Raw genomic sequence first — 24928 nt, forward strand, 5'->3', positions numbered from 1 at the left:
TTTTTGTTTAGTTATGGCTACTGTGAATTTTACTCCACATTTTAGCTAAAGGGAAAGTATAACGAGTTTGTCTTGAAAGCCTTACCCTAGAAAGAACTTTCAATGGTGTTATCAAGGCTCCGATTTTATGACCTTGGAATTTTCGTCTTTTTTTTTTTTTTTCAGTTACTGCTTCATATCCTATCCAGTTAAAAAAATTCATTTTTTTAAAATTAAATTTCCCTTTTTAACTGAGATTCTCTCACTAAATTCAAAGGAACCACGCCTACCTTATGCACAACAACTGCTTTAGTACGTTATAGAATTGCACTGAATTTTATGAGATTTTTCTAAACAATTTCAAAATGCAACAAATTTTTTAGTTCCTTCTAAGAAATAGAATTCCATTATCACCTTCCCTAGGTACCACCCAACACAAGGTGACCTGTAAGTGCTAATGTGACCTTTATCACATCACCCGTTCCTCATAGAGGTATAGTTTCGATTTAAGAAATGCTCAAAAGGTATTCAAGAATCACCCTGTACCAGTTTTGGGACTGAAAATATAGTGTTTCACGAAATGAAAATTTAATTTTTTTATATGGCCATCTCCTCTTAACTGCCAATTAGAAAGTTGTTGCCCTGTCTCTCTTAAGGCCAACAAAAAAAATTTTCAAGTGCAATATTGGCTGAGATAACCAAATTCAAAAATTGGAGAAAAAATTAGGAAGGACAGCATAAATGAGAGAAAGGAGCGTTGTCTGTCAGTTTTCACAATTCTTTCATAACTTTTCTGATTTTGAATTCAAATATCTTAGCGAATATTTTGCACTGAAACTATGGCATTTTTCTGTTGGCCGCGAGATACAGGGCAAACAACTTCCTAGTTGGAAGTTAGAGGACAAGGGGGCCCACATATAAAAATTTAAGTTCTTTTTATTTTGTGACACACTGTATTCTCACTCTTAATACTGGTACAGGGAAATTTTTGAACGCCTTCTGAGTATTTCTTAAATTCAAAACTATACCTCAATGGTAGACAGTTAAGATAAGATAAAGGCAGCATTAGCACTTACAGGACACCCTGTATGTATATATATATATACACTTTATACAAATATAACGCCACAACAGGCAAATTGCCCAACGAGGTGGCTGACCTAAGAACATCATGGATCCCTGAGCCCTACCTACTACTGCTACACCACCCATGCACCCCCCCCCCCCCCCCGCGGAACCCCCAACGAATCGGTACATGCGGGAATGTACGTGTAGTGAAACCTGACGTGAAGTTTTTTTGTTTCTCTGTAATGCTTGTTATGCGTAGTGCTGCCGTCTGCCACCAGTTTTTCTAACTATGAGTGAATGATTTATCGTTGTAGGACTGTTGCTCTCTGTGGCGAGACTTTTTAATGGGGAGATCGGCTCATATTTGCGCCTTGAAGTTGGGAACCACAGAAAACCAACTTCAGCCGACCACCACTGTGGGGTTCGAACCAGGATCCTCGCATCGCGAGTCCGTCACTATAACCACTCGACCACCACAGCGGCAAAGGTTTTTTTTTTAAATTCTGGAAAAATTATCAGATAGAACAATATTTGAAGAGGAGGCTTGTCAATGCCTTGTTGATTGTTTCTCAAGCTGAATTGCAACATTGCTGCACATTAAATCGGTTTTGTAATGAAACTTAACATACAGTATCTAACAAAATATGATAGTGATACCCATCTGCCCCCCTCTTAAACCAAGCACAACTCCAGTTAACAGTCATTTGGACAATTTAATACTGTTTCACCACCTTTTGATAGTGAGTGCATTGTGCCATATGTGTATACCCGTCATATCTAATGCATTTGGTGTTGTGCTTGAAGTTAGTGCTACCATCTGTATTTCTAATTGTGAGTGAAGTGAAATGCTTGAATAGTTATTGGCAGGCCACAACTAGGATGGGAGGGAGCAAAGGTCTAATGGCCCATGTACTGAACTAAGAAGAGTACCAAGTTTTTTGTTTGTTCAAAATTATGAAGAGATGCGCTCCAAAATTTGTACTTGACCCCAGGAAGAAGACAAATGTCAACTTTTATTTTTGGTTGCAGGATCTGTTGCAAAACTTTTTAATGTGTAGATTGACTCACATTTTCACCTGAAGCTAACCAACTTCTCTCAACCATCACCGGTGGGATTTAAACCCATGTCCTTGCATCCCTCACCCATGACAGCATATTTTTTGAACAAAGAAAACTCTGCTTATACGCACCTATGTATGGTACTTTTGTGGGGGGGGGGGGGGAAATTATTGCCAAAGAATTTACTCAGGAAAAAAGAATGTTGCTCTCATTTTTAATCCTCAAAATGGCATGGCAAGCGTAATGTAAATTGTTGCCATTGTGTCAAATAACAAAGTACAGTGAAACCTGTCTGAAATGGAATCAAAATACAGTTTGTTCAATGATTAGTGCTTTCATTAGCGGCTTTATAAAACGGGAATCTGTCTAAAATAAAATATTATTTCAGTCTATTGACGTCCCATTCCATACAGGTTTCACTGAATTTCATTTTTGGGGGAAAAAGACAAAAATTAGAAAAAAAAACACAGCCAGTGTCAATTCAGTTTTTCGACATCCGAAATTGGCGAGATGATTTATATCTACTTTGCCCATATGTCATGTTAATTCTGTATGTTCCATTATGAGCCCCAATGGTGGTTATTATTCTTTGGCATGATTTGATTTTTCAGCAGTAATGACAGATATTTAAGCTAAGCTACTTGTTGGCGATGGTTGGTACAATGACTTGCACAATACTTTTTTTTTTACAAATGGTAATAATCCTTAGAATTTTTTATTATTTATGAAAAATCCCTCATATATTTATTTTTACAAAGAATTTGGATCCAATTCTCTAAAGTTGGCAGCTATGCAATGACATTAACTTATATTTTGGTGGGAAGAGAAAAAACAAAAGTCTTTTCCTGAGTAAATTCAAAGGAAAACCAGAGAGATTCTGTAGCTATCCAATCTCTTGCCATGTCATAAAACCAAAGCAAATGTATTGGAACAAATTCGACACAATGAAAAAAAAAAGCAATCTAATATTATTTTGTTAACACTTCATTCATCGCATAAGAAAATGCACATGGGGTCTTCATAATTGACACCATACATGAGAATATTAAAAACAAAACTTTCACATGTCGTTATTTAATAACATAATCGTAACATGAGAGAAGATATTTTTTTACCTTAAAAAAACTTGTATGATAGCATGTTAAATGCTAACTACTGTCTAGTAACTGCAAACAGTAGATAATGAAACAGAAATAATTTAGTCTTGCAGATACATTTCAACGAACCACATACTGAACAATGTGATGCACCACACCTTAACGAAAATATGTCACCAGATTCATAGTAACTGTCCATTTTGTTTTGAAATGTCTTTAAAAAACACTTTTTTACATTCTTTATAAACATAAAGCTATCGTAAAAGTAGAAACTAACACATGTACAACAAATGTAACTTACACACGAATAATTACAGAAAAAAAAATATCTTTCCTACTTCACAAACGATTTGGTACATTTCCATGATGAATGAGAAAAAACAAATGCCCCAAACATATTGATTCTACCACAAATTAGTTCTCAAACGTCACCTGCAAAATAAAACCAGATTGAAAATCACATAATTGCTGATGAGAAGAAAATTTAAACATGTGATACCTCGGCTAATGAAGATAATTCATTCCATAACCACATTTGTTAGCAGAAATGTGATTTCCCATAGGTTTATATGGAAAATTATTTAATTCATTCCAGAAATTGCCCAAAAAATTTGAAGATAGTTTTCATAAAACATTAAGAAGCACTAAAAATTATGAACACTGACCGAAGGCTGAGATGAACAACTTCACAATCGCATGAAGGAGAACTTAAGATGGAAAACTTAATATCATATAATAATCTTTTAATTTTACACTATGTACCATAATGCAGTCAGGTTCGTGAGCCATAGTGAAAACAAAAGCTGTGTGTGAAGTGGTGTGCTATGTGAGTGGTATTAGTCAGCTCATTCCCTCTCTCACGCAAGATGCAGTCAGATGAACAAGTTCCTAGAATGTCCCGACAGTTCAGTTTTGTATTAAGTCAAACAGTATCCACAGAAACCATTCATCAAAGTTTGAGGCTTCTTTTTTATTTATTTTTTAATGCATTTTCTCTACTTAATCATTCATTTCACATGAAATGCCTCGAAATCTTTCTGAAAGCAAAAGAGAGGTGTATCTGGAAGCAATTACAAGGTGGAAATAAATTATTAATCTTGTTTGAGTAACATTTTCACATTAAACACATTTTGATTAGCACAAAAATTTAGCTCAGAACACTGCTGTTTTATGTCGGTGAATGCATCCATTAACTAGAATGTTTAGTGCCCAAGTAATAAGATGCTGGTCTTCCACTATGAAGGTCAGCATTAAGGCCCATGGGTTCGAATCCGGGCAAAGGAACATCCGAAACAAGTTTTTTACCTACCAGGATGACCAGTGATAGGTGGCGCCTTCATTTCCCACCCAGCTCCACTGATTGGAACACGGAAAATTCAGTACAGATGGGAAAAGCAGGTTCAGGTAATTTTTGTGGGTCTATTTCCTGATTTTTTATAATAGGTGATTCTGTTACTTGCACTTGATCCCATGCAATTATTTCCGAATAGTGCTTAGCAGAAAAGTTTATTTTCGGAACGTGGAATGTACGGATTTCTGCTTCTGATAATCCTTCATTTTTAATTTTCAGAATTCTCTTGATTCCCAGTTCTTTGTAAATGAGATTCTCATCTGATAGTAATGAGAGCAATAAATTCTCTGGGTGGACATAGAAAGTGTTCCTTTGAATAAGTGGGTCAATGATGCATAATATTTTGTTAGGTAAAAACCTGGATAACTCCACTAAATTGAACAAATGTCTTGCTCCATCAGCACACGATGACTTTATCTTAATGTTAAATCACATTGGTGCGTAAACTTTTGTTATGTACTCAGTCAAAATGATTAGAATTTCATTTTTCTGTAGCAGAGTATGACCTTAAAATAGTATTAGCTGCCGTTAGCCACCTAGCATGCGAAAGTTTACCTGGATCACAATGTGATAACGAAGCAGGTAAATCACACATACCATTTCCACAAGATATCTCTGATCTGCACTTAATCACTATTGTCACTCCATTATCGGAAGGTTATAAGAGATTGGTTTAAATTTCACAATTTTCCAAACTTTTTCCGATATCACCTTGAAGTCTGTGTGGATTGATGAAACATCCATCTAGATGCTTCACAAGATGCCTTAGAGCAGCGGTTCTCAACTGGGGCTCCGTGTGAACTCTCCATGGGCTCTGCGGCCGCTCCAGAAAAATATAAAAAAAACTGTAAATTTGAAAAAATATATATAAATGTTTTTGAATAATAAAAGTAAATCAGTAACTTTGATAAATAAATTAAAAATATGCCTACAGGGCTCTGCCAGAGACATTATATACCAGAAAGGGCTCTGCGAGTCAAAAAGGTTGAGAACCGCTGCCTTAGAGGTAACTCATTAAAGTGAAAAAGAAAAATAAGCCATTGCAAGGGATGGCCTATTTCTTTGTTTCTCTATTAATCTGATAACACCATTTTTATAACCAGTATTGGTAACAGTTCCGTTGCATTCGATCACCATCAATTTTTTCGTATCAAAATCTTGCTTAAAAAGTCTAGGTTTGATGATTTTATATCCCTTGCTCTACTGCTTTTTGGAGTTGTGTGACCGAGTAAATTGACCCGGGTTCCTGCAATATGGTTATGTGTTCTTCCGATATGGTTCTTCTATGGAAAGAATCACCTTCTTTGACATTAGCTAAGGTTTTGTCTTTGACCATCAAAATATATTCCTCGCACATTTTGTTCTAGGAATTTTATCATGCAAAAGAACTATGTGATGCTCTTTCACGTCTTATTTTCATCCGGTCTATTGTCATATTGGCCTCTCTTTCGTCAATAACCCAATATCTTCCAGCACAGCATTCACAGTAATTGGAGCTGATCGATCAGACACACCAATTCTATCACAAGCAAGAGCAACATTTGGCAATTTAGTTCTCATCTGTGAGGATGATGGTAGAACTTCAAAAGCAAATTGAATACTTGCTTCGGTACCGATTGATGGACCAGCTTCAGTACTGGTAAATGGAAATGCTAACTTCAAAGGTAAACTTTGTTTTGGCTCATATAGCCTCTAGCCTCTTTTTCCTCAGAATCGTTGGATATAGATGAGTTTTCAGTGGTTGATGAACTAGTTTCCGCCGTTTCTTCTTGAGATGACTTCAAACAGGATAACATTTTATTTTTCTTCGTTCATTGTTTTTAAATTTCTTCATAGTTAGGACATCTACTCGACCAATTGCTATCTTGCATGTACTTCTTTGATCTTGCAAGAAATCTCACTCGAAATTTGGGCCCTTCCTCAACTTGTAACACTTACAACGTTCAAAATCACATTTGCATGCTGCAATGTTGAATAATTTCTGTGCATCACACTGAAAAGATTTCAAAAGTTCAACTTGAAAGTTTGAGAATCTTTCCTTGCTTTCATATTTTTCTGAAGATTCTTGTATTTACAGTAAAAGTCTTTGAAAATTTTGCATATCCGTTGGTGAGAAACTGTAGGAATCGAAGCAGTTTTCCAAATATTTTCTCTTTGGCACAATAATTTCAAGAATGTCTGCAATAGCTGGATCTTTTCTTGATTGTTGTGCCATCATATTGCGTCGAGTCAGCAAATAACAAAGCATAACATCATCATAGGTGGGCAAGACCTGAGTATCACACTCTTTAGGATTTCCTAAAATGTCACAACAATAAAAACTTCTGGTCGTCATTTTGACTGCTATACACCATCTCAGTTTAAGGGGTAAGATGAATACTGAAAACAAGGGAAAAACATCTAGTTCACTGAATGAATCACGTGTTCAGGGGAATAGGAAAGCCTCCTCCGCGGTGTCATGTTACAGAATTCCACACGTGCTTAAAACTTTAGGGGCGATGAGGAACCTCAAGAAGTTTGAATTTTGGAGAAAAAAATTAGGAATGGCATTTCTTCACATAAAGGCATATTTTAAATTCTATTACAATGGCAATTTCGAAAAAAAAAATTTTGTTCCACCCTATTGACAGTATCTTGGAAAAACGGGTATCTTTAACATTTTGAACAAAGGTGAGTGAAAAAAGCCAGTTCTTGTTTCCCCCTTTCTTTCTCAACCACACTTCTCCATATATAAAGGGTGATTCAAAACTCAAAAAAAAAAAAGTTAAAAAAAATGTAGAAACTTTTAGGGGAGGTAGAAACCAAACCACACAACAGAATTGCATAGGAATGTATCACAAGTTTTTTTTGGTGCATAACTGTGGATGGTAAGAGCTTTGAGCACTTGTTGTGAAGCTTAATGTGTACACATGCTGTCCTCATGTAAAGTATTGCAAAATAAAGAGTTTTTCCACCCATTATTGGCTTGGCATTTCTGCATCTCCATTTATCCTCCAGCTGATCTGGTTGGGGTTTCCAATCATACATTCCTATGCGATTCCGTTTTGTTTTCTACTTCCTCTAAAAGTTTGTACGTTGAGTATTGAATCACCTTGTATATCTGTGTGCCCGAGGTAAAGGGCACTATGTCCATTTTCAATATTTGGATATCGCTATTGATTTTTGTACTTTTATCACACTCTACATTTTGTATATGACACTACATCCTATTTCAATGAATAACAGAGATATTCGATTTATAAAACAAGCGAGCTCAATAGAAAGCTGTTCTAAAAAAATTGTAAACGGCTCTCCTGTAAAATTTTATTTTCGTCACTTAGTGCTCTTTATCTCTGGCATACAGATACATATTTCACTCATCAAACCATGGTGAATAAGAAAAAATAAATATTGCTGAGGTAAAGAGGGATATGAATCAATTTTTCCCATTCATAGGGTTACCAATGGAGAATCATGAAAAAAAAAAAGAGAGCTCAGATGTATTTCTGCTCTAGGCTGAAGTGCAAAGAGGTTTAAAAATGAATACCAAGAAATACTCAATAAATTATCAGTAACTCATTGTTCTATATCATCAGGGATGGACAAACCCTATGCACAAGGTTGCCATGAATAGAAAATCAGTATGGTGCCCAAAATTTTCTATATGTGTCAAATTTGAATTTAAGGAAGACAAGAAATTTTCTAATTTCATCACAATAAGTCTTTCAACAAGGGAAAAAGTTATTTCAAAATCACAGGTAATTTTTAACCTACTGGTTAGCGATGATCTGTGACCTGGTGTTAATCTGCGATGGCTTACAAAATGAGGCAAACATCCCTGCAATTTTGAGTATTATTGAAGAATAATCCCTATATTGTTTTTCAAAAATCCCTTGAATATTTATTTTTGTGTGGAATTTGAATCCTAGTGAAAACCTCCCTAATACTCATTCTCCAAAGTTGGCAGCTACACATTCCATTCATCAATTGAAGGCCACGTACTGCTACACTAACAACGGAGAAGCTGAGAGAGCTTTGACAGATCTCTGCTCTATAACACCTTTCCTATAGTCCAGATTTAGGTTCCCCCTGCAAGGCATCGACAAGACAGTGATTCGATGATAATGCAGAACTTCTTGCACAACTTGCTACACACACATGCAAAAATTTCTCTTCTTTTTTTCTTGTTTTTTAAGTAAGAGATTAAAAACTGCCTATTTGTTAGGAGAAATGTGTTTCAGAATCCAAAGGTTGTGTAGAAAAGTAAATAACGTATGTTGCCTCCTTCATGCTAGAAGCATGAATGTTCAAATTTTCACTTAACTTTTATCAGCTTGTTGGATACCTTACTTTGCTATCCAAGTTTTGCCTGAAACGTGAATGCGTATTCCTATTGAAACACATGTTACAGGACATTGTAGGAAAATAACTTCCATAGAGTAACATGGGTAGAGTAAACATTCAAATATTCTTTCCCACATTCTTTTTTTTCCAAGGACATTGCACATTCGTGCTTCTAGCATAAAGAAGTGGTTATTTTCATATATATTTATTCCTGAGAAATAATTACATTCATTACAAAATTATTCTGGTTTATAATTAATTTTCCCTCATGCAACAAATAAAGTGATCTTCCTTACTTTCGTTCTCGTGATTACTTTCGGTCTCGTGATCACTTTCAGCAGTCATTGGAACTCGACTTCTAATCAGTCCTTTGTCATATAAAAGTGAGGCTATATTCATCTGAAACACATAAAAACCATAACAAAGTTAGCTCACTTTAATGATGTAAACCACCAAAATAAAAATTAAATAGAAGGTCACATCAAGTTTTTCCCTGAGAGAGAGAATTCAGCTAAGTTTATAAACTTTAATAGTCGCAATGTTTTTTGGACAACAGTCTTGCATTTTGAATTTTAAATTAGATATGCAATTCTTCACCTATACAGAAGAAATGTAATCAAAAATTTAAACACATGTCGTCTATGATAAATTCACTCGCATCCACAAGCAGAATATTCAGTGAATGTTTATTGTCCCTTACCAATCAAGCATGGAATAATTAATCTGCTAATGCCAGTGATAGCTTTACAATGATGCAGGATCTGATGCATTTCCTCGCATCCTGGATGCCGTTATCAAAGGTTAAAGCTAGATGTCAATTGTTGAGCATTATAAGCAAAGTGTAATATTTTTCTTTATGTACAGAATGTTTATTTCTGTGCAAAGAGTTCTGACAAAATGGAATGAATTATGAAAATAGTATCTGTGTCTGAGGGTGACCATTAAGAAAGGGTTCGAAATACAGTAGAGCAGCTTATTTAAATCATGAGATGTTATCTTTTTCGCTAAGTACAGAGAGGACATTAACCTTATTATAGGGAAACACTTTGTTCACGGTTACCAGGATTTTGGTTTATACAGTCGGACCCAGGGCATGAAAAAAAAAAATTGTAAAAACCCCCATCAGTTGCCAAAAGGTAAATTTACAGATAAGATTTAGTTAACATTAGAGGGAAATTTTGTGAAAATTCCATGTTTGAAAATTGGTTATGCTCATTATAAGCAATCAAAATACCATTGATAAGCAATACAAAGTTCACAGGACATGGAAAAACTTCATTTATATGTAAAAATTTTTAATATTCATTATAAGTGAGTCTGCCCGTATTACCTTGTCTTCTATCAAAAGTTAACCCCCCCCCCCATTTTGAAACTTAAGTTGTGTTAGAATTCCCCCTTATGAGTTATTATTAGCCTGCAGATTATGTAGAGGTCACAGAATATGAACTTTATTTTGTACTCAAACATTTCCTTACTCCATTCTCACTGTCATCATCGGCCCATTGTAGCTGCTATGATTCACGTGTACACAATAGACTTCCTATCATAGAGGCAAGTGAAATGTAAAAATAAGGCCTTGGTAAGCATCTTTTGGTTGATCAAATTAATAATTCTTCTGCTGAAATACTAAGAAATCTATAGCACATACGTTTTTTTTTTTAAATATGAAGCCGCATTGGATACACACCTCTATTATAACTCCTCACTATGGGTGATTTTAAAAAGTAAATAGCATGATCATCACGTATTCCCAAGAGATCTTCATGATCTGTCCAGGGAATTTGTTAGAAAAAAAATTGTCTTGGGAAAAAAAAAAAATTCTTCCCAGCCACGATGATTTTTGTTTTAGAACAGTATGATAAGTTAATGAAAATTGAATCAATGGAATGCAACAGCCCTGTTGAATATTTTGTAAAAAAAACTAGAACAGTCTTGGTTTTGAAAAAAACTGGATTTATGTTCATCTCATTAGAGCATCTCTGTATTTATTTATTTTGGATATACTATCAATTGCCTATTATTATAAAAAAAAAAAAGCCCCCAAGAGTTTGGCGTGATTACGTCAAACAGCATGCACTGCACAAACTTTAAATAGGATCTTTCCGTTGAAATTTTATTTGGCTGTAAAACGTGTGACTGTTCAGGGAGGGTTCACAGTATATTCATTTTTTCACCAAATTATGATTATACCGAAGTGTTTTTATGAGTATGACTTGTGGCTAATATTTTTTTTACAATTTTTTAAGGAGGCTAATCCATATTTTGAAACATTATTGGACATAGCAAACCAGGATATTTTGTTCATTAAGGCAGAGTTTGGCTTTTATTCCAAATTATGAATTAATTTGCAAATTATTTAGTGTAATTTGAACTTGCCTTTGCTTCATCATCAGGAAGATCCAAATCATAAACTCTGACATACTGTGGATACATCTCAATCAGCTGTTCTACGGCTGGCACCAAACTCCATTCCAGTTCCACGTACTGGGCTTCTTTCTCTCTGTACCTTCGACTATTTTCAAATGAATGGTAAAGGTATGGAACCTGACCAACCCTCACGAGTCTAAATATATGAATAAAATGAGCAAAAGCAAAAAACATTATTTGAATATATATACTTTTGACAACCTCAATTAAACTTAAGAAGCAATCCATTCAAGATAGCACATTATGACAAATAAAATTTACACTAGAATGATAGAAGCATTCATTTGAACTGCAAAGCTACTTTGACATGTGATTACACCTAAACAGTTTAATCTCAGGCAATCGATATTTCACGTCTTTTCTCATTTGCTTGAGATTTTTGAATTTCTAGAATAAAACTATATATATATATTTCAGGTTTTCTTGATTGAAAAGTAAAATAAATGTTCTCCCTAGAACAATGGTCACAGTCAAAATGATTGAATAGGGATTATGCATAAATGTGGTTACAAAACATCCTGAAATGGAGTCTATATGTATGCAAACATACATATGAGAGAGAAATGTGTTTTATCACTGATGTTTGATGTTTTCAGTGACCATTTTAAACTGCTCAAAAGTGGAAAAGAAGCTTAATGTTAATCAAAATTTGATTCATATAGCACTTTTATGGATCTTGACACTTTTATCACATTGTTATCAAAAGCAAAAGTTTTCTGATCATTGTGGGGCAGGAGCTAGATAGTCAAAAATTAGAAGCCAGTATTAGCTAAAACAGTCACATGACCAGATGTTTGATTGTTTTTGCAGGAGTTCAAATTGTCACATCAAAAACCATAAATATTGATTTTCAGTATACCTGTTTCCAGTAAAAATACAGGGTGCTCCAAAAGTCTGGACCCATTTTGAAAAAATATTTAAAAAGGTGTTAAAGATAAATGCAAAGCAGCTTAATCCATTTTTGACTGTTGCATTTGCACAATGCTTTGTTAAAAAAAAAATTCCAATTAATTTTCATACAAATTTTTGCATGAAATTAACATTTATGGCAATTAAACAGTCTAATGAATATCACAGTATTTTTTAAAATTTGTCCACAAAGAAATTCAAATTTTTATGACATTTAAAACATGAAATTTTTGGAAATTTTATCCATGGGCATCATTTTAAAAATGTAAATTTTTTTTTTTTCTAACCATGAACAGAAATATAAATGTTTTAAAAATAGAAAAAAGTTTTTTCTTAATTTTTTTTTTTCCTGTCACAAAATACATGGGATTCCCAAAATCATAATTACTAATTGCTTTCATTTAATTTAATTAGTTTATATTATAAAGTTGATTGGAAATTTACATTCGTGTGGTATTTTTAGTTATAATTTTTTTTCTCTAATCAGTAGATGGCGCTGCAGCACAAAGAAAATAAATAAGATTACGAAGATGAAAAGATTAAAATTGTCAATGAGATGAGTGGTTGGGGAGGTTGGCTGGAAATGACACTTTTTCTTTTTCCATGTTTGATATAGTATTGTATTTTGCGCGCATAATAAATGTTTAGAAAATGGATGATGTGTTTTCCCCCACATTAATTCTCCCCCCCCCCCCTATGAAAAGCAGGTTGTAAAACACCAGTGTTTTTGGGGGAGGGGGAACCTGGGTTTTTGGACAAAATTGAATTTCCTTTTTCCCCCACCACCTAAAAATATCTAATTTAAACGTATGTACATCCTTTGTGTATATCTCTTACATTATGTCTAAATATAAATTTTTGGTGCATGTTAAACTATGTATTTGATTAATAAAATTGACCACACAAGAAAGGAATAATTTTTCACACATAAACACACGCACTTCTGCATAATTGTATCTGAACCTTGAGTTGTATGCAGAACTGTAGCAAGAAGATTGTTTGTGGTAAAATGAATTAATTAGGATAATGAAAATTCTCAGAAATCAGGATGGTGCCTGAATTTTTTTCCCTCCAAAATTTTCAAACCCCGAAGAAAATGTATCCAAAAGTGTCCTGATCCATCAAAAATAAAACCTTTAGCTATGTAACCAGAACCATAAAGTGTTTTTTTAAATCGAACCCAAACTTTCAGGAGGTAAAGTCGCATGCTTCTCTTTTTCTTGAATTCCTCACTGTTGAAGAATATCCCTGCTTCATTAAATTAAATTCTGAAATATTCTTAAGAGAGCAGTAATAATTAAAAACTATCTGGTTAGGAGGAGGAGATAGCAGTCATTCTGAGAATTCATTACTCGGGAGGTGTTTTCCACTTGTCCAAATTAGCCATGTTTGGGAACTTACAACTACAGAATAACTTTAATTATCATTAAATACAAATGTCAATAACATTGTATATTAATATCAGGATCTGGCTTTGAACCCCACTGGCACTACAGTGGTATTCGGCCGAAGTTGGTTTTCTGTGGTTCCCAACAGCGAGGCGCGAATGCGAGCCAATCTCTCCATTAAAAAGTCTTGCCACAGAGAGCAACAGGCCCACAATGCTACAAATATTCAATCATTACACTGCATTCACAATTTGAAGTATAGATGGCGGCACTGAAAAATCATACACTAGATACACTCACATCAACACTAGATACATGCTCAGACTATTAGGTGCACATACTTTGTTCCAGACTCTGCCACAAAGCTGAGCTGAAAGAGATCTCTGTAATGGGATAAGTCTGGTGGCAGAGACCTGGCGTTCATTCATTCATGTATATTAATATCACTTTATACAAGACAACCTGTCATGTATAGCAATAGACCTACAGAATGCCTTCATCTGGTTGATGATTTTAACAGGTCAATTTTCAGGGTCTGGCTTATATTATGAGCATTTTGAAAAATCAAGCTAAGGATTATTTTCTAGTTAGGTCTTATTTTCGGAGAAAAACTATACTTTTTGTTCTGTTTCACTTGAAGGTGTTCAATTCAAGAATCCCACAAAGTTATTTTCTTTTCGTTATGAGATAATTTTGTCTCTTGATATTTCAGTTATGAAAGTCTGATGTACCTGTATAAAACTTATAAAAAGCAATGCAAACATGTAAATATATTTTACATACACTGATTTACTTCTTCACAGAGGCTTCAATTTATTTGTAGAAGGATTTGTGTGTGTGTGAAAAAATATTGTGTATTATAAATAAGCAATAATTTCTGTGGATATATTATATATCAGGTATATTTGTTAAATTAAGGTCCATGGTTACGCACATTTTCTGCTTGCGGTTTTTGTAACATATTTTATTTTAATACATGAATCTTGAACCTAAATGCTTACCTAAAAAAAATGATATTTTTGGAGTACATAAACTAACCTCAAAATAAAATTTTAACCTGAAAGTAACACATTTTCTTCGAAAACAATTTCCCCCCCCCCCTAAAAAACGTATTTTCCACAAAAAACCCAGGTTTTTTAGGCAAAATAATCCAACCCAGGGAGCAAATTTGACAACCCTGGTGAAAAGTCCACATTGATTACAAAGGAAAACATCCTAAATTAATATCCAATTTGTTGAAACGTCTCAAACATGTTATTTATGTAACTAGTCATCATATACAAAAAAATTGTGCAATTTGGTCATGAATTGAAGAAGCGGTCAAAAATGGGTTGACGCATTTGAAAGAGAAGGTTTCAAAGTTTTTTTTTTTTTTCACTTCCATCCGTACTTCCATTCTTTGTAACATCCATGTTACAAATAACATAGTAAAAAATACTATATAGGTTTGACACCGCCCAGGTCACTAAATGTGTGCATGTAAAAACTTTGTAATAGGAGCTTTAGAGTGGCAGTAGAACCCTCTGCACAATAGACAGATTTGGGAAGGAGCTTGCATAACAAAACAGATCAGCCCGTGCATGTATGCGATCCGTGCAAATGAGGGCTCCATGTTGAGAAGCAGGCAATTCATTAAACCAAGCATCCAATAAGAAATGCTGGGAGTCTGAGTACAAGCTAGAAAGAAGTGGTCCCACATCACCCCAGTACAGGCTCCACCATCGCAGAGAAAGGTAGTATGACCATCACACAAACAACCCAAGATAATGGATTTTAAGTTGTCACAATATCAGGTCGCCTGGTGAAGCCACTATCCAGGTTGACTCACTTGCACAAATTATAGACATTTTATTGTCCCCCCCCCCCCCCAAAGGAAGGAAGATGTTAGAGATGTTAATTTATTGATATTATTGTTATAACAAGTTGTAGAATGACAACAGCTTAGCAATTGAATCTCGGCTTGGTTTTTAGTGTCATGTTTACTGCTGCTGGATGTTTATTAATTTTTTTGTTATGTTCTCGTTTGTAATTGATGTAGTATTGTACCACTAAACAGCAATGGCATATACCATCGTAAGTGGTTAATATGATTGTTATATAAATTTAATATAAAAGAGAATTAAAAATAAAATTATACATGAATAACATCAAACCAAAATCACAAAAATTATACATAAAAAACTCAAATAATTCCATTGAGCTCTGTCCATAATAAACTCTGCATAACATGAGCTCAATGTCCTGAAACAGTTCACATTTTAACAAGAACCCTCAAAAATTTTAACTATATAGTGCTTCTCAATGTGACGATTAATCCTTTCATAAAGGCATTTTCATCTGATCCACAAAACACCATGTCTGTAATAGATTTAGATTTATTAGCGAAATGCTTAGTAAACCGTAATATTCTGAAGTACGTAATACCTGACAGCACGTTTCCGTAACCAACGGATTTCAGTAGTCAATTCCATCAAAACGGCATTGCAAACTTTGCCATTTTCCCATCTCTCACCATTGCCATGAATACTACATGATTTTTCACCTTTAAAAAAAATCAGTAAGGAATTTTACTATGAAAGGCATTTCAAATCATTGACATATTTCAAAAGCTTCTGGTTGAAATGGATTGTTTGCTTTAATGAATACATTGAATAAATAGACAAACTTGGCTATAATGAAATCAAAGATTACACAAAATTTTGTCATTACAACCAAGAATGAAATTTTCAAGACTTTCTAATTATGAAAAAAATAAAATAAAATCAGATGCAATTAAATAATCAAACTATGAGCACCTCCTGTGACCTCACATAATATCGAAATTGTTACATTTTGATGAATGAAACTATGTTCGTTATTTGTGTGTTGCTTTTTCATTTCTCATAGAATAAGAGAGCATGTTTTTCTGAACAATATAGTGTGTGCGTTTCCAACCTTGGCTATGTGCTAACTGGATTTATGAGTATTTTGCAAGGCCAGCAAAAAAAATTTCTAAACAAATTTTGACTTGACAAACAAACGATATCTTTCAATACGATTAATACATGTACCAAAACTGCCCTAGATGAGGACTAGTCTATAGAAGGCTATGTACAATTGTATTATCTACAGTACTGTGATTTCAACCAACTGTTCACTTTCACTGTGTGCAAGGCCGCCTTAACACGTTCAGTGGCCAGGCCCATGCCTTTTCAAGGCTCCTTTTATTATTTTAATTCATGAAAGAAAGATCAAATTAAAAGCATATATTATATGCATAACAGTTGAAAACTGTTGAAAACAGGAAAATAATGTAAAAACCCTTGTGTGACTTAGGCCCCCCCTCTTTCTGAACCCCATGAGTCCATTCATAGAACAAGACAATTAAAGACTGTCTCCCCTTTTTCTTGAGTGTTGATGCAAGCAGGATTTAAAAGTGAAGCCACAAGCTCTCTTGTATCATTCTGTAATTATTCTAGATTTCAATATAAAATAAGATAAAATACAATAATATAAAATAAATTTATCTGTACTTTATCTTTGAAAAGAATTGTGGATGATGTGAAGGAGGATGTTGTAGAATGAATCATTGCTATGTTAGCTACTATGATACAATTTTTCTCAACAGATATTCTGATTTGCATGCCATATTTAAAAAAATCTAACTAAAGACTTACTATCAGTGAGGCAAGGAGGTAGCGATGAATGAATAAATTCTCTGGCCATCAAATTGATACCATGATCAATGTTCACATTCTCAAATAAGCAACTAATCAAACCTGTCGCCTTTTTGAATACCTCATCTTTATAGGAATCCTCCTGAGAATTGGATGCAAAAAGCAATTACCTATAATGAAGTAACTAAGAAAAATATTCCTCTTCAAAGAAAATTTCAATTAACAAATACAGTTGACACTCGTTATAACGACCCCACATTATAGCAACCACTACATTGTAACGACTGGTAGGATAAAGCCAGAATGCTTTCATATAACGAATAACCCCTATATGTTTTTTCTTTCGATGCAATGACCTTCCAATCCGCAATGGAACTCCAAAAATAGAAATCATCTAGCTAAGAGCGCAAGAACAGAAACAGACAGTTGTTATAGAAACTTTAAAAAAATTAACACAAGTAACAACAATGAAAAAATTAGTAAAAGTAATAAACAAACATGGTTCAAATAGTTTCTTGGTAATGATTCCCTGAATCGGACATCACTTTCCATAGCAGAATCTATTGCATCTATCATGGCCTACAGGAGTAATAAAGAAAAACTACAATTATAAAGGGGAAAAATGGATAAGTTTAAATTAATGCACAAAATCAAATTAACTAAAGAAATGCATGCATTATGAAAAACAAAACACACATAAATACAATAAAGCATTATGAGAATTACATACACTAAACCATGCAAGCACACATTGTTACAATACTGTAAACCCTCATTAACAATGATCTGGATGTACCGAATTCCAATCGATATGAAAACAAATATCATGTCTAATGGATTACTATAAACATGAAATAATTTTAGTGATTCCATTGATTTCATATTAACATAGACACCCTACTTTATTTGGATATTTCATATGCACCAACTTTTCAGTTTGTAGATTATGGATAAAAAATGTGATATGCATTTATATATAACTTATGCACAATGAGGATTACATAAGGATTAATGAGGATTAACTTTTAGGCCATGAACTGGCATACTTATCATGTTATGTAACAGATTCTTTCTTAACGGAAAATTATTTTTCTCCTACTCACTTTTTGGCAAAATACAATTAATCTCTTGCGTACCTTTTTCAACAAGTCTCCATAGGTATTCTTCATACATGTAGAGATTGTAATGTGCAAAGAATGGTGGGACTCAGAAGTACATGCCTTAAATATGAAAATACACACATTAAAAACAAATGTTTCAAATGTTTAAAAAAAAATTCAAAGGCCATGGCATACAAAACAAAACCAAAAAATCAAGCAACAAAATGACATGAATTGAAACAGTCATTCCTCTGTTCTGGAAGCTAGTCTCAGAATAAAGTCAATTATATTTATAAAGCTGAATCCCATACAATGACACATTTTTCTGGTCTTCCTTTCTCCCTTGAATAACAGAGTATTAAAAAGCTTTCTTAAAAACAATTAGTGTTTCTATAGGTTTTTTAATGCTAACTACTGGGAAAGTAATTAAAAAATTTCATCCTATCTAGCTTTTGAGATAAAATTAAAACTAAATTGCAATAATAACGCTAATGCATAGGCAGCATACAAATCATATCGAAACTGTGCGCTATACACAAATGTATTAAATCGTTTCCAAAGATATTCCAATGAATTTTTGTGTGGTTTTTTGGGCACCAATTTTGAATCTGGCATCGATTTTGTCATATTGGCTCTACTTTTTGAAGAAAAATGGAAATTAAATTTCAATAGTAATACCACATTAAGAATTTGCATTGAAGGCTGTATGCTATAAACAAACAATGAGTCATTGCTGAAAATAATTAATTGATTTTAGGACGCTGATTCCGAATCTGGCATTGGTTTTGTCAGGTGGGCTCTACTTTTTGAGATAAAGTGAAAATTTAATTTCAGTGGTAATACATAAGCAGCATACAAATCACATTAAAACTGTGAATTTTGGATAAATATAGTGAACCACTGCCAAAGATATTTCATTGATTTTAGGGTTGATCATTATAATGATGGGGCTACAGGGTGTCTACCAAATACCAAAAGCAAAATTTGGGGACTTTTTGCTGACTTTTCTGTGACCTTTCTTCCTTTTGACAAAACGAACTATGCTGGACTGTTTTCTTACATCAGTGGTTTCCAAACTGCGAGTAGCGACACCTGGAGGGGGGGGTTAATAAAATATGGGGGTTTTAATGAAAGCGGTAGCGCAAGTGAATTTACAAAATAAAACTTTGATAACAAATATATTATTTTTGAATCCTTTGAAACTTTCTACTACTACTACTAAACCAGACATGCTCCTCGTCAATATTCCTCTGCGGAACCTGTAACGAATTGGTACATGTTGGAATGTGTGTGTACCTATAGTGAACCTACCGTGAAGTTTGTTTCCGTGTAATGCTTGTTATGTGTAGTGCTGCCATCAGCAACCAATTTTCTAAACTATGAGTTTTTTTCCTCAACTCATAGAGCGTGAAGTGTAATAAATGAATAATTATAGCGTTGTATGCCTGTTGCTCTCTGGGGTGAGACTTTTTAACGGGGAGATCGGCTCACATGTGCATCTCGAAGTTGGGAACCACAGAAAACCACTTCAGCCGATCACCACTACAGCGACGGTGGGGTTTCAACCCAGATCCTCGCTTCAAAACTTTCTGCAAAGCATGATGATATCAATGCATGTACACACACAGACATGCCAACAATGGCATGAAGCCTCGCAGTTATGCTGAATGATGAGCTTCACCACAATGGGGAGGGGGGGGGGGGATAACCCCTCCAACCACAATGAAATGGGTGAAAAAAACTCAATTTTTTTTTAATTTTTAAAAACGTTTAAATTTAAAGATTTAAATACAACACCCTATAGGAACTGTGCACTCTAAGGGCTCAAGCCACTTAAGCTACCCCCCGCAAACGCGGCTACAGATTGTTTCTCGAGAAGGGAACAAATCACAACCTGCCTATGCCAATAATTTTTTTTAATCGAGAGGGGAGATCCTCCTCATCACCCTCCCTCTGTATTCCCACCCATGCCTTTGACCAACTTTGCTAGGTCACCTAAGCCCTCAGTAAATCATGAATATCCAATGCAATCCTCCCAGCATGCACCCTTGGGTCGCATATACGGACGTCTGGCAACCCTAAGCACCCCCCCCCCCCATGTTTTTGTTGTATCTGAGTTCCTTTGATACCTATGACCAAACTTTCCAAAATAAGCTCCACAGGCGCACCCGCACAAGTTGAAAACACATCCTGCAAATGCAAAACTACTAAACACACTATTGATCAATATTAAGCTGCGTGCACAACAGCCACGTTGTGTTGTGAAGCACTGTGACATAACAATAGTGGGCTCAAAACATAGCAAAAGAGCCAAACAATGTTGAACAAGCAAGAAGTAAGTGATTGAGCAGTTTGTTCAATCGATTCAACGATCGATCCATTCACCTGTGCAGGGAAACACAGTAAGGGACTGACAGGGTTCCAGCCCAGGGACCAGAGATACTTCTTTTTTTCCACACTATCAATTCCCTATACGGGGTCCCATGAAAAATCTGGCCAGGGCCCGTCAAAGATTCAGCTTAGGGACTTTACTGCATGATGTGGTTCACAACACCTTTGGAATGCAGAGGCACAGTTGATTTCTTTTTCTGGATTGGACGTCTCGCCATACAATATTAATGGGAAATAAATGGGGTAAATATGAAACAATAAACCACTTATGACTTAGTTTGGCTGATGTCTGGGCCCAGCAGTTGAGCAACACTGCACTAGACTGGATGTTCATTTTTCCTCTCTGACTCCAGTATGAGGAAAAAAATCACAACGGCCCTGACTAGACCAACCCAGCTGGGCTCTTCTGAAGGACAGATTTCACATATTCCTTTTCCTATTCACATGTTTCAAAGTCTGATGTTAGACGCTTGTTATTTTCTCTATTGTCATGCTTTGTTGTCAGTCTAAGATCGCAAGCTTGTCACTGTATTCTGATGGTTTTCTTTTGTCAGCTGCCTCCCTTGTATAATTCATGGTTCATCAGCAGCTCCCCAAAAGTTTGGCAGTTATTTTCCCATATAAAAGAACCACTTCAAAGCATGAATAGGCGCCCAAATCAATATTTTCAGCTTGCCACGATGCTCCACGAAGCTGCACACTTTTAGAAACACTGGTATTCCTTTAAATTCTGCCTAAATGTTGCGTTTTGCAACACAATTAATGGCAAATGAGTACAATGTTTGTCTCCTCTTGAGCTCTCTCGTTCTGTTGCATGCTTATACTGTACAATTTCGTTGTTCACTGTAGCTAGTCAGTAAAAAGATCAATGCAAGTAAAAAAAGGATTATTATTTAAAAAAAAAACTTTCTTGGTGGGGTGGGGGGGGGGGGGAATCACCACCATCCACCATCATTGTTAAGGTTTGATGTGGTAAGAGTGAACGTTGAACTTATCATGTATATTAAACGAAAAGTTTGCGATTTGAATGGTAATTTTCAAAAATGCGCTCTCACAAAAGTTACTCATTAAGCGGAGTGGATGACATATTATCTGGAGTTCAATAACATTAGAACCTCATACAAGGCAATTGGCATTTCCAAAAAGTGACCCAGTAAGCGGAGTGACCTGTTACCTGGGTGACGCACTAACGGGGTTTGCCTGTATTTGGATTTGAGTAATTTTCCCCAAAATATGAAACCATTATGTAAGAAATAGACCATAATAGAAAAAATTGATTACATTTTTGGAATCAGTACTGAAAATAATATAAAAATCAGTTATCAAAACTAAAAAACTTTCAAAAAGTATTTTTTGTAGACATGTGTTATTGTTTCTCCAACATACCTGGTGAATGAAACCCCGTGGAAAGTACAGCAGATCACCAGGATGTAGCTCCACTTCGATAATTGGTTCTCCAACATCATTCTCATTAAAATTACCTGATAAAGTTGAACAGATATTAAATTATGCTACAAATTGACAATAGACATTTGGAGGCATAATGTCCTAATCATGTATAACACTCTCTTGAAATCCATAATCACAATGGAATTTCGGGGTTGGTGAGCATAATTTGCATGTAAACCAAAAAACTTGTATATCAAAATACATTTCCCTCATGAGAAATAATGTAGACTCAAATTTATTCTACAACAGTATTCTTCACACCAGATTCATTTCAAAGATAACGTGCAGATTGATTTATTTTATATTAATGTGTTTTTATTTATTTTATATTAAAATCTAGAATTACAGAATGATACAAGAGCGCTTGGGCTTCACTTTTAAATCTCGCTTGCATTAACACTTAAAAAGAGGGCGAGAAAAGTCTTTCCATAGGCTCGGAGAGAGGCTCAAATCATACAAGAGGAACCAAAATGACAGATGCAACAATTGAAATTGATCGCATTTGTAAAAAAATAAGCTAAAATATAAATACTAAAAAAAGAAGCTTAAAATTAACTGCACTTACCACTAGAAAGCCTTGGAAGAGTTTCACATTCATTCCTGTAAGAGTGGAGGTATAAATGTGATAACAGAAACTTTACGAAAACAAATAGTGTCCATTACAAAATATCAGATAAAAACAATCATTTTTAACAAGTTACAATAAGTTACAACCAACTGATTCATATTCATACAGAAGAAGGGGGAAAGGGGGAGGAAATCACCTGGGGGCATAAACTTTCCACTGCTTGCAGCCTTCAATTTGCAAGACAAATGCTTCAATGTCATCATAATGTGGAGCAAAACCTTGAGATCCTGGCGGAGTTAAATAACTGCAAACAAATACACTTATTTATGGTCTGATTCTATAAACAAATAAGTTTTTGCTCTTTCTCAAACAAGCAAGAAAAGATAAATCAAGGACTCTTAACAAACAAACTGGATCAGATGCAATGTGACACTGTAATACGATGAATCACCAACAAACTTACACGTTTGCCCCAGTAAAGCTGGAAAAATATTCCTGCAGGAGTGAACAAAGTTTCATAATTGACTTGCTGTATTGTTGGGGATTGAGCATCCGAACTGAAAAACCTTTCTGTGGAAGAAAAAAAAAAGACATGGAATAAACTGGGATAGTACAGTGCACTGCAGAAGTTAAGACATTTCTGCAGAATGAACACTTTACTTACATACAAATTCACTGTTAATTTTAAAAAAAACTAAATTATTGAATAATCAAGATTAGCAGATCCCCTTCTAAAAATATTATTTGAATATTTGAGTACCAAAAATAGTGCTGTAATTCGAAATTAAAATAAATTTTTGCAAAAAGAGTGAGATCAATGTTCACAAAAGTTTAGACACAATAAAAAATCTTTGCGATTGGTCATCCAAATATGCAAATTCTCAAATAATGAATAGTGATGACATCATTAATAATGTTCTTCATGCAATATCAGTTATTTGAGATGCCGCGAGCTATAACGAGCAGTTCTGAAAAAGTAAACAGAATATGGAAGTTAAAATTAGAAGGGTAGACTATTTCAAAAATTTCAGTTCTCTCACAATGTTTTAAAATGTCTGTCCACCGAGTATTATCTGGAGATGGAAAATATAGTGAACAACAACACAACCAATCAGGAAGGCCACGCGTTACAGATAAAGGAGATGACAAGAATCTAAAGACTGGTATCTACACAAAGGATGACTGTGCAGCAATTTAAAAGCTTGTCTGGACTCTCAGTGTGTGAATGGATACAATTCGTGAATGTATATGGAAAAAAAGTATGGTATTATTTCAAAAATTATAAAAAATAAATCAGCTTGTGCATAAACACAAAGATTACAAAGGGCTGACAAGTATGTGCCATATGAAGCCAAATTAGTTATTTTAAAAGATGAGAAGAAGCGAGACTTAGATGAGTCAGATATTGGAGATAATATTAGCATGATTTGCACAAGGAAGCATAGACTAATTGCAGAGTCTTAGGCAAGGATTACACTAGAATAAAAGTTTGATACAGGTTCTTTTATAAAACTTGAAAAATGCCACCAATAAGCGCATTAATTACATTGGAGCGAATGTAATTGATACGATTATTGTTTGTTTCTCTTAGGTTTTATAAAAGGACTTTTATCGAACTTTAATAGTGTAATTCCGGCCTTAGACAAGGTGGTGGTTCACTGATGGTTTTGGCTACATTCTACTGCAATGGGCAGCTATCAATAGCCTCTCAGAGGTCACCAAAATGCTCAGCATTACCTACAGCACTAGAACATGATCTATTTCTCTCTGGTGAACCTGTAGCTGGTCTCCAGTGTGAGTTTCAGCAAGATAATGCAGGCAGATCTTAGTCACGTAGGCAAATCATGCAAAAGCCTAGTTTAATGAGCAAAATATTGAAGTTTTTACTGGGCGGCATGTGGGCCCCATCTCAAACCTGTTTAGAATCTTTAAGGCATTTTGTCAAGAGGTTTATGAAAATAATTGATAGTATTCATCTGCAAAAGATCTTGGAGCTTCCGTTGAGATTTATTGGCATAGTTTTGATTGGATTTTAAATTTGCTGGCGCAAGGACCAATTTGGTCAAACTGCGCCAAAGGCATAGTTTTGAGTTGCAGATAATGCAAGAACTAATTTCTTCATGGAAATCTGCATTGACTTACTTATTAAGGGAATGTTTGGTC

The 24928-nt window shown here is 34.7% G+C and overlaps 1 protein-coding gene across 1 annotated transcript in view; it reads right to left on the bottom strand.

The window, feature by feature from the left end:
* Nucleotides 1-3072: 3072 nt before the first annotated feature.
* Nucleotides 3073-24928, bottom strand: part of LOC149080840 (ribosomal oxygenase 1-like) — a 28900-nt gene continuing 7044 nt past the window's right edge. The window contains exons 6-16 of the mRNA XM_089237507.1: nt 23229-23335; nt 22962-23069; nt 22763-22797; nt 22135-22229; nt 18394-18477; nt 17756-17836; nt 17258-17399; nt 16026-16143; nt 11254-11440; nt 9174-9276; nt 3073-3635 (exon numbers count right to left, since the gene is read on the bottom strand). Coding sequence (XP_089093633.1) covers nt 3625-3635; nt 9174-9276; nt 11254-11440; nt 16026-16143; nt 17258-17399; nt 17756-17836; nt 18394-18477; nt 22135-22229; nt 22763-22797; nt 22962-23069; nt 23229-23335 — 1071 coding nt within the window. The 3' untranslated portion in view covers nt 3073-3624. The remainder of the gene's footprint in view (nt 3636-9173; nt 9277-11253; nt 11441-16025; nt 16144-17257; nt 17400-17755; nt 17837-18393; nt 18478-22134; nt 22230-22762; nt 22798-22961; nt 23070-23228; nt 23336-24928) is intronic.

This window comes from Pholcus phalangioides, unplaced genomic scaffold (assembly GCF_987345545.1).
Source record: "Pholcus phalangioides strain wild (caught in Gottingen) unplaced genomic scaffold, Ppha-v1.0 ptg000010l_1, whole genome shotgun sequence".
In the NCBI taxonomy this organism is placed as follows: Eukaryota; Metazoa; Arthropoda; class Arachnida; order Araneae; family Pholcidae; genus Pholcus; species Pholcus phalangioides.